The 11,640-nt window shown below is 38.7% G+C and overlaps 1 protein-coding gene across 1 annotated transcript; it reads right to left on the reverse strand.

The window, feature by feature from the left end:
* Positions 1 to 7,555: 7,555 nt before the first annotated feature.
* On the reverse strand, positions 7,556 to 11,008 carry LOC122064052 (DELLA protein GAI1-like). Its single transcript, XM_042627748.1, has 2 exons — positions 10,711 to 11,008; positions 7,556 to 10,547 (listed from the first exon to the last, which is right to left on the reverse strand). The coding sequence occupies exon 2, from the start codon at positions 9,670 to 9,672 to the stop codon at positions 7,816 to 7,818; it is 1,857 nt and encodes a 618-aa protein (XP_042483682.1). The 5' UTR covers positions 9,673 to 10,547; positions 10,711 to 11,008; the 3' UTR covers positions 7,556 to 7,815.
* Positions 11,009 to 11,640: the final 632 nt, after the last annotated feature.

Consider the following 11,640-nt stretch of genomic DNA (forward strand, 5'->3'; position numbering starts at 1 on the left):
AAAAAAAAAAAAAAAAACAAAAACAAAAAATCGTTAAGGAAAATTGATTGATATATTATCCATTATATTGGTACCCTACACTTTTAGAGAGGAAGAAGAGTTTTCAAAGTGTTGGTTCATATATAAGAACCCACATCATTAAATGAAGAGAAAATAGAAAGAGAGGGAGGGTTTGCACAATGGTTACATACTCATCTTTTTTCAATTTTCAATTATAAATTTTATAACTGAGTTTTTCTTCAACGATAGTGACGAAATAATCCCGTTGCCACTACCACCGATATTTTCTGACTACAAAAAGATATCTTCAACTTATAAAATTGGAGGTGAGAGTTTACACGACACATGAGTTCAATCATAAGATAAAATCATATGTAAAGAAAATCTTTCACCTAAAATAAAAAAAGAGAGATGTAAAGTTCTACATAAGACTGGATGACTTAGTTATTTTACACCATATATATATCATAAAGTGAATAGGAGATCAAATAAAATATTTTCTTTATTTTTACTTCTAGGCCTTTGATTACAAGAAATGGAACATGCGAAATATTGAAATTTATTAGAATGTCGACATACCAGAATGCTACTTCTTGATACAATATAGACTTAAATAGCAAGGACTACTCTCTCTCTCTCCGCTTTAGTTGTATAATATTGTTCTCAAGCCGGGGGCTTGGCTCGAAAGTGACCAGTCACGGTTTAGTGTCTGTCTCTCTCCTGGTTTCTGTTTTCTGTTTTCTGTTTTCTCTCCCATGTTTTCTCTCTCCTGTGTCTCTTTCTCTCCTGTTTTGTGTTAGTCTCTCCTTAATGGTCCCTCTCCAGCCACCCCTCGATTAGGCGGATCTTAATCCATTTGGTGGATGGGGTGGGTAGGGACGCACACAGGGTCTCGTCCATTGGATCCTCATTATGAATTCAGGATTCGGTTCCTTTCCAAATCTTAATTGCTCAATTCTTATCCAATTGTCTCTGTTGGCAACGTCATCTATACACTCTTAAAATCCAATGATTAAATAAGTTTTTTGGAATCCAAACCCATTTTAACCTCTCAAATGTGTCAAACTTTCACAACCGTTAGATTTTAAAATTATACAAGTATTGCACGCACAAAGAAAGATGAGAAAAATTTGAAAGAGTAAGAATTGGCAAAGAAGAGCTGGATCTATGAATTCATTGCGTCACTCAAGAAAACGCAAAAACATCTTCTACAATTAGTGCAGTGGTGTGGTGAGCATTGGATGGCCGAGAAGAGCTTGAGACATATGCCCGGATGCTCTCAGCCATCCGATACTCACCACACTACTGCACTCACTGTAGAGAATAATCGCTCCAAGAAAACTCTTTTCAACACATATATCATCAAATCATAATCTCTTTTATCCATTGCATAACACGAATGGCTACGTTGCAGAGTAGGAATATCTATTATTGAAGATTCCAAAACAATGGTTATTCTAAGTTGTCCATCGCCCTACCAGTTATGGAAAATTTTGATTTAGCTTTTACTTTCAACAAGAATTTCCCATGAAAATGGATATAATTGTACTTAGAATACGAGGTTAAATGGTGCTCATAGAAGAGAAGAAAAGTATCTTAAAAGCAAGGAAACCAAGCTGGGCCTTCTATTGCCCTAATCTATCCAAAGCATCACAGAGACCCTTTGACCTCATAGACTTTGAAATTAAGACTTTTTGGGCGATTGACAAAGACATTTCAACTAATCTATGGATTAAGAAATTTACTTATGGTTTATTGTTTCGATATTAAATGGATGGAAGTTAAAAAAGAGAATGCAAAAATTTTAAGGGAATGGAATCGGCACACTGTTCTTTATATTGATATTATACATGTTTAGAGGGGGGAATGAGTTTTGAATAGTGTTAATTCGTATACAAAAACCCACGTCATTAAACGAAAAATAGGTGAGAGGATATATGCACTGCAGTGATCATTTACTTGTGTGTTTTTTTTTTTTATAATTATTATAAAATTTATAACTAAGTTTTTCTTCAACCACAATGAAAAAAGTTCTAAAAAAGTGTAGGCCCTCCTACTTTATGCCCTAAATTGTAAAGTGAATAAGAGATCAAATAAATTATTACCCTTACTTTAGCTTTCGGGCTTTCTTTTCTTCTTAGAAAAAATTCAAGTTTTGAAGTCAAAAGAAACGAAACATTGATGGAAATCTTGATTTTTTTTTTTTTTTTGGTAAAAAAATCTTGATATTGTAAGTTATAAAAATATTATTTGCCAAAAAACAGTTATAAAATTGTTCTTTATTAGAATGTCTTGTGTACGACATACCAAAATGGAAATTCATAATGCAATATGAACCCAAATGGCAATAAAATAGCCTTTACCAAAAGAAAAAAATAACAAATAAAATAGTTCTGGTGTTTTTATATATTTTTTGAGGAAAAGGGATGGACATGTTGTTAGTATACCCTAAGCTAGCATATATTATGTCAATATCTCTCTTTCTATTTTTGAAATGACCTCTCTACCTCTCATGTATGATATCTCATCCGACGCCCTCATTGGTGTTGTCTGCTAACTTATCGTATATCGGAGGCATACTATCACTCTCCCATTTTAAAAAAGAATATATATCTAATGACCAAAATGTTTTTGTATAATTTTCTTGAGAAAAACAAGCATGAAAGACAATGTGGCATATGTGTCTAGACACAATGGAGATGCAATGACTGACACACCCCTCATGAAAGTCAAAATTTCATTCTAGTTGATGCTTTTGCACTTACTCCCATTGGCCTCTATTTTGACATAAGGGCCACTCTACCTTTCAAAAAACTCTCTCCCAAATTTTTTTTTTAATGAATCACATGAAAATAATATATTTGTTGATCATTAAAAAAATAGATTTGACGGTTTTGTAAAAAATATTAACAAAAATTTGTAACAAAAACCAACCCAAAAAATCCAATTCTCAAACTTGACTCTCTCTACCACCAGCACCATCAATTCCACTTCCATCATTGCCATCAACACCACTGCCACTACCTCTATCACCACCACCACCAACCGCAGAAAACAAAAGATATACTTCTATTGATATTCATCTTGCATTCTTATCTATTCTTTTTTAGTGATAGAACTTTTTTTCTTCTTTCAGTTTTAAGAGAGATTACACAAGAACGTTAAGGGTTGCACCGTACAAAATATGTCATTGTACAAGGATGCTATTCACCGGACCGCTCTACCGGATTAGACTTTCGAAGAAAAGTCTTCAAATGAATACTAATACAAAAACTTATTTCTGACTTAAAAATACTAATGAAGAAGAAACTTCTAGATGATCTACAATCAAAGAAGATGCTCTTAAGACCTATTTAAGGAAGACATGCAATGCAAACCTATGTATGCGAGAGAAAAAAAATCTCTTTCAACTAAAATTTTTTACAACTGTTGCATCAGAGCAATGAACATCAAGTGATTAAAAACCTCTTGAAACAGATCTCTAAATACTCTTAGTCATTGAATGCTCATGGCACCTCTCTCTCTCTCTCTCATCTTCATCGAACTTTGTCCAGCTTAAATTGGCTGTCCAAAGCCCAGTCAAATGGGTCAATGTATGTTAATTGATTAGACTTATTGAATGCCCAATGCTTCCTTTGCATGGGAGACCTGTACACAAACAAATTAAGAGCTTAACACTTGTCAGCCATTAATGAATTTGAGGTCACCTTCCATGAATATTCTATCTACCTTAAGCACTTTTAAGGAGTTTTAACTTTTAAGAGTAAAAACTTAAGGGAGTAAAAATAGCTTTCCTTTTACAGTGGGAAAGTGGAGCAGTAGACAGTAATAGTAAGAATAGTCACTCACTCTCATGAAAAAGCATTCCATTAAACTTTCTCATAGCTTTTTACTATGGGGATTGGGAATGTCCATAAGCTCTCAATTGCTACTTTATATACCATTTTGTCCCTTTGACAAAGCAAAGCAGAATGTGGTGGTGGTGGTGGTGGTTGTAGATGTGGCTTGTCAATATCACCACCCCACACCCACCCCCCCACCCCCAACCCCACCTCCCCATTAGTCCTTTTCAATCCCAAACCTCCATGATCACCCCTCTACAGATTCTTTTCTGACATCTTTAACTAGGCCCCTTCAGGGTAGAGAGGGAGACTTAATGACACTTCTATCTTTGTGTCAAATAAAGCTTTCAAAGGAACACCAATCCTACTTTGACTTGCCTTCTTACTACTTGTGTGATCAAATTGAGGGTTGGAAGACCAATTGGTTTCATTGGAACAATCATCAAGTCAAGTCAGAATTATAGAAGTCCTCTACCAACAAAGTAAGAAGGAAAAAATACTGGTAATGAATTATGAAGTTCAAACTTGTCTTAACAATAATAATAATAAATTCAGTCTTATCCCAATTTAATGGAGTCAAGTATGAAATATACCGATGAGAGTTAAGAGGAAAAAGTCATAACCTAATAAAACAGGAGAATCTCAACCAAATGGATTCTATTTTTTTTTTATGACAACTAAATGGATTTAAGAACATGAATCCTAATCCTCCAATAGCCTCTATCCAAGGTCATATTTAAGACAAGACCAAGATATGACCATCACGATACTTTAAACAAAACCATGATTTTCAAGTATTGATGTCAGATTACCTATTTGTCAATCATCACTAATATTGATATTTGACTAATACAATATCAATGATATCGGAACAGCAGACGATAAGATGGTCTAGGTATTAGAATTTTGAAAGAAAACCTCGGTATTAATCTTTTGCAAGGCAAAAACAAAACCGATCTAACCCGATCAAGGATTTAAAACTCTGGATCGGTGTCAGGATGGCTAAACATGAATGGAGTTATGGTGGTGTGACCCACTTCATCAAACGGGGCTTGATATGCTATCCATTGGGTGGTCCCTCATGACTCACTCAAGTGAAAGAGAGACAAGATAGAGTAGGTTGCTGCTATGAAGGTAAAAAAAAAAATAAACAGAAGAGTGACTAATTTGATATCGAATTGATTTTTTCCCTTTTTTTTTAGAGAGAAACTCAGCGCACAAGGCTCCCACTACTGTGAGGTCTAAGAGGGGCAAGTTGTATGTAGCCTTACCCCTTGCTTCGCAGAAGAGATTATTTTGAGGTTTTGAACCTATGACCAACATGTTGCAATAGTGCAACTTATTTTTTTTTTTACTGTTAGATCGTAATAGTATATTGGAATTGAATCCATCAATACTCAAAATCGATCTCAATCAATACTGATACAATCTAATTTTTAAAACTAGGGAAGTTATCTAACACCACTCCTAAAATTGAAACTAACTCGGAGTAACACCTAAAAATGAAAATAATGTCTAGTAGACCCCTCACTTTCTTAAAATTATATCTAAAAAACCCATTCCGTTAGGTTTAAGGTGTTAAGTGATGATGTCATCAGTCAATTTTTTGCTAAATGACGAATCTACCCTTATGGGTATGTTAAGTTATGCTATTAACCTTCGTCCCCAATTAGTGAAGTAGAGAGGTTTGAAATACTTTCCTAAAATCGACAGCTATTGCTCTGACATCTCTAACCTTCCGATCGTCGCTGCGCTGCTATGTTCCGTCGTCACTGCGCTGCTCTACTCCGTCACCGTTGTGCCGACTACACGAAGGTTACACTGGTGAAAACACTAACCTCTACTCGGACTTCTACTCCATTCACCTGCAAAGATCACACGAAGGAGGACGACGAAGCTTCAACTCTGTTTTCTTGCTAGGTGAAAGCCCTAAACGCTATGTGTTTGCATTTTGGGATTTTTTAAAAATCATTCTTTCTTGTTGCTAGGGCTTCAAGCTACAAGCCTTCGAAGATTTGTTGTTAGGGCTTCAAGCTTCGGTTGCTACTAAGGTTTCAAGCTACAAGCCTTCGAAGATTTGCAAGAAGAACCTTCAAGCTTCGGTTGCTGCTGTCAGACTCACCTCACCGGAGTCGCCATATCTACTCAAATGAGTTACGGCCTTCTACTGCTAATGGTTTACTCTCCCAGCTAAGGTCGTGGCTAAAAGAGTTTGGAAGAAAATAAATTCTTTTTAGAGTTTAAGTATAAAGGTAAAAGAGACATTTCGCACTTTCAGTTAACAGTGTTATAATTTAGAAGTGCGATTATGGTTTTAAGTATCTCTGATACCGATACGATACCCTCCGATACGTATCTTAAATTTAGCCGATCGATACGATACACATCGATACGATACATGAAATTTTTAAAATCCTTTCGTATCGATATATATCCTACAATACATACCGATATGCATCAATACACCACCAATACACATCGATACGATACGATATGCCTCGATACGACTATGAAAATTGTAAAATTGAGGTAAAATGTACGTTTTGGTATGTATTGGTATGTATCGTTGAGTATCGGATGTATCGATCGGTACGTATCGGTATATATTGGCATGTATCGGTGAGTATCGATATATATCGGTATGTATCGGTGAGTATCAATACGTATCAGTGAGTATGGGTATGTACCGATACAGTGCACTATGGTCATATAATGGCCAAGATGGGTAATTTTTCAGAAAAACACGATTTTTTGAAGGGTTTTTGTTCCAAAGTTGCTGTCAGCCATATTTCTCTCTAACTTAAGTGGAAATCAAAATTGGGAACAAGGATTTTACATTTATGGGACGACTACAAACCTTGAATTCTTAGTACGATACCCTCAATTTAGTGTTTATGCATAATACATGTTATCAATAGCTTTTTTTAACAAACTCTTTATGCAAAAGTGTTTAAAAAAATGTTTCCTATCCATTTATGTGTGTATCTTTAACGTATCTTAGTGTATCTCCAATACGATACGATACTCTCTGATACGTATCTTAATTTTGACCGACCGATACAACGACCGATACCGATACCGATACTTTAATCCTTGAGTGCGATAGACATTATTTTTATTTTTAGGTGTTACTCTGAGTTAATTTCAATTTTAAAAGTAGTACTGAACAATTTTGCTTAAAACTATAAACCCAATGCAAATACCTATATCGATACCTAAATCCACGATTACAAGTGAATACCATAGTGGAAGGAAGGGAGGAAAGAGATATGAAGAGAAGGAATAAACAAGGCATTAATATCAGGTTTTCCCTTTTTAATTTTGGGTTGTGATGGATGACCAACTTATATAATTGAAAGAAAGGTCAAATCAGTGATGCCAATCCACCCCCCACTCAACTACACAACTTGAAATTTTTTAAAATGCAAAATACCTATGACCTTAGTGTACACCAACTTACACACACTTATAATATTGATTAAGTCCAATAATTAAAGATTAACGTGGCCTTAAACTTTTTCAAACTCCCTCCTCTCCCCTTCTTTTTCATATTTTATTCTTCTAAAAAAACTGATTAATCCACTAATTAACTAGGGAAGAGGAAGACCTCCCCCTTTGAAGCCCTAAGTAAAATAATATTTTATAAAATTTATAAAATAATTTGACTTAACGAAAATGACATTTCTAATTTATTTATTTAAAAAAAAAAGATATATTTATAATTAATTACACATTGGCATTCATTCACCGTTGATGAGAATACAAGGGAAGGGCAAGAAAGGAAAAGAAAATTTCCAAAAAAGAAAAAAGAAAGAGAAAAAAAAAAAAAAAAGGGTTGGAGACACACTTGGGGTGGTTCGGGTGGTGGGTCTCACACTCTTACACTTACACGGCGCAAGTTAACGTCTCGTTTGGCTGCTGTGTTATGTTGGGCCGACTAACCAAAAGCAAGAGATGAGTTAGTTGAGTTGACTCATTGGGCATCACTGGAGACGAGTTCCCATGCTGACGTGGCTATCAGTGACCGCGTATGCCAGCCGAGCATGAGACACCCGTTATTTTCCTCCACCCTGTACCCATCCCCACCTGCAAACAAAGCCAATAACATACTGGCTTGCTTATACGCGTTGGACCCAAGATGAACAGGGGAGAACCCGGCCGATCCCATTCTAGTCCTCCACTGATTCAGCGTCTCGTGCCGCTCCACCCGATTCGGCCCCTCGCAGGCCACCACGTTGCAGATCTGCCGCCCCAAATACATCTCCGACATCAATAGGTCTTGAGCGTTTGGCGGCGACACTCCACACCCCTCTAACGAGTCAAACAAGGTGGAGTAATAATGCAGGGCCTCCGTGAATCGGTCCACGAACACCGGTCCGTTATGGTTCGCTTCCTGCTCCACGATCGTCACTATCTTCGGCTTCATCTCCTTAATCAACGTTAACACTTTCTCCATCGCTACCGGCCGACCCAATAGCCGGTGAAGCTCGAATACTGAATTAACTGCCACCGTCTCCACCTCGCTCGGCCTTAGATCCAGCACCGACGGGTCCAGGTCCGCCAAACTGTTCACCACAAACCCTTTGTACTCAAATTTGACATTGATGGTCTCCGCCAACTGAGCCAGCTTCCAACCCACTTGCTGCAAAGCATCGGTATTGTCCGGCTGAGGTGGGCCGATTCCGGTTAACCGAAACGTGGGCGGACCGCCAGGTCGGAGTGCCAGCGCCTGCATCAGAGCCGGCCACTGCATCCCCTGTTTCATGCTGAAATCAATGACGTGAACTTGGCTTTTTCCGGCGAAGGCCTCGAGGATGGCTTGGTTTGCCGTGAAATGGGCGAATTTCAAATAGGGGCAAGTCTCATAAAAGTGCATCTGGAGGATGTCTGAAATGGACGATTCCAAGCTCTCCTGTGGGTACAATCTGTAAATTCTCTGAGCAAGGGCTTCTGCAAAGTATGTGGCGACCTTTCTCATGGCGCCGGCTTGGGACCTGGCCAGCAACCCTATCTGTTGGACAAGTGCTTCAGCGAGCTTGAGATTCTCCTGTTGAACAGCCTCCGCGCAGGCCATTAAGCTATGTACTAGTCGGATCCCGTTATCCTGCGGCTCCATAAGTACGACCGGCCGAGCCGACTTGGTCGTCGTAACCCCTATAACTACAGGAGGGACTACAGCGGCAGAGGATGAAGATGCGGTTGCCGTTGCAGGGGAAGTAGATGTGGTGGAGGTGGGTTTCATCCGTTTGCTTTCTCTGGGAGTAGCCGATGAAGCTTCCTGAGCGTAAATGGCCCCACCTGGAATTGCTCTGAGATCGTAATCCGATGGACCATCGTAGATTCGAGGTTGCTGCTGTTGATGTTGATGTTGATGTTGTGTGGAATTGGGGAAATCTACAGTGGTGATGGTTGAACATTCGGCAGGAGCGAGTAGAGGATCGTCAATGGGTTGGGGCAGAGGCGGCTGCTGAACAGGGTTCGGATCGAAATTGGGTGGAGTGTTGATTTCAGAGAGCATAGATTCGAGCCAGGTATAGAGATCAGAAGGGTTGTAATGAACAGTCTCCGAAGCCAGATGTGAAAGCCCATCCTCCTGAACGCTGCCGAATACCATCTCTAGCTGCTCAAGCTTCTGAGCTACTTCCGCCATGTCCGACGATTTGACTTTGTAACCCAACCCAGAGAGAAGCTCATCCACTCCTGCATCTTGCTGTTGTGAATCATCCCACATCTTTCCCTTCCCCAAGTCCGCCCCAGCCCCCATTGAATAAGTTCCACCACAACCACCAACACTACCCCCGCCACTACTCTCTTGAAGCTCTCTCTTCATCTTTCCTTTCTTACAAAAAAAAGAAGAAAATCCACAAAATTAGAGATCAACACAGAAAGTCACCAACCCCTTGAGGCCCTGATATTGATGAAGATTGCAGATTCTCTCTCACACCTCTCAGTCTCAGCAGCAGCTGAAGCAGTAGTAGTAGCAGAATAAGAATCTGATCATCTTGTGGTAGTAGTGAATGGGCTTCAACTTAATTGCTTGGTTTTCTCACTTCTTCCTACCAGAAAATAATAGAAGACCCTCGTGACGGGCTCGATCTCCAACAAACGAACAGAGGAGGACCTCAAGAGATAAGAGAGAAAAGAAAGAAACCTAAAAGCCTAAAAATGAACAAATGAAATTGAAAATATCGCTTAATACAACTAAAAGATACTGAAAAAAATTCTCTCTCTCTCTCTTTGCAGATGAACTCTCAGAAAACCAATCAGCGACCAGATACCCTTTTTTTTTTTTTTTTTCGACTTCTCTCTCTTCACTCTCTCTCACTTAAAAAACAGGGCTTTCACCTTTCAGCCTCTCTATGTAGAAGAGCCGTAGTGGTACCGCAACCCTTCAGTCTTGATAAACTCTCACCCCATCTCCTCGCCACATGTCACAGGGCCCCCATTCCAGTAACAGTTTGAGAGAACCGCATCAACCCCTTAATACACAGTCACTCTAACAACAGTACACGTGTTCATCAACCCCAATAAAACTCATCTGCTATGGCAGACCAAGTTGGGCCCCACTTCTCCCAAACGTAACTTTCATGTGATTTGATATAATTTTAGAGTTTAGGGTTACCCTAAAATTAGATTAGACCACCGAAAGACACCTCCGGTACGGCGTCGACGTCGGTTGTGGAGGATGGGTGGAGGTGGCAGCCACTGAAACAAATGGCAAATGGGATTCACCGTTAAAAAGTTAACAGAGTTGGTAACGGACATATTATAGTATTCTGGTATATTTGCAGGAGGGCAGAGGAGGTGTGAAGAATAGTGACTAGTGAGTTTAGTGTCTATGTGTGTGTCTATTACTGTTTACACGCACCCTGAGGCCTGAGAGTTGATAATGCCATTCCCCATTCAGACGTGACGTCCGCACGATGGCTCTTTCCTACATGAAACAGGCGACGCCGCACTGACACCACCTCCTCTCTCTTCTCCGGCTTCTCTGCCTCATCCTCATGTGATCCTTCCACGTGTCCTTTTTTCCCAAACTTGTTGGCCGTTCAAAAGTAATTTTAATTCTCTTTTTCTCCCTCTCTAAGATGGGATGATCTCATCCGCCGGTGACTGAAACTGAAAGGAAAATGGGATGGATGGGAATGGGCTGGTGAACAGCTGCCATGCCTGGGTTTCGTCGCTCTTGGCTGGTAGGAGTTGGCTCAGTCTCTTTCTAATAAATCATAAATTAAAATTCATCATTTTGACTATAAATTATAAATTAATTAAATAGTTTCTGTAGTCTATAACCGTTTCAAGAAACCCTACCACGCTTTCATTTTGTCCAACCTCTCCTTTTTTTTTTTTTTCAGTTATTCTCTTTATCTATTCTTCCCAAGGAAAATTTGGAAAATGGACATCTCTGAAGGATCTTATTCATTCTGGTGGGTCCCAATGTCTCATAAACATCTTTAATGCAGATGTGGTCCACCATTTCCTTCATTCTTTGATCATCTTCCTTGAAGATCATTATTTCATGATGGACCCACCAACTGAAAGCTGTTGTGGATGAATCCATATATATCTTGTGGTTGATAATTAACATTGTTGTATTTAAAAAAAAAAAAAAGATAATAAACATTGTTGAGACATAAGGGTATGAGGTTTTTGAATGAAATTTACCAACCGTTATGAAGTAAATGTATGATATGTGTATCACATGATCATTTTTACATTTTCTGATTTGGACCACAGTTTATGAAGAGATTCTCTTTCATATTGTTTTTTGAGTAGAATTCTTCATTGTCAACTGGTG

Source organism: Macadamia integrifolia, unplaced genomic scaffold (assembly GCF_013358625.1).
Source record: "Macadamia integrifolia cultivar HAES 741 unplaced genomic scaffold, SCU_Mint_v3 scaffold151, whole genome shotgun sequence".
In the NCBI taxonomy this organism is placed as follows: Eukaryota; Viridiplantae; Streptophyta; class Magnoliopsida; order Proteales; family Proteaceae; genus Macadamia; species Macadamia integrifolia.

Excerpts from the sequence above, each read along its gene's own strand:
- LOC122064052 (XM_042627748.1), bottom strand. The coding sequence starts at position 9,672 with ATGAAGAGAGAGCTTCAAGAGAGTAGTGGCGGGGGTAGTGTTGGTGGT.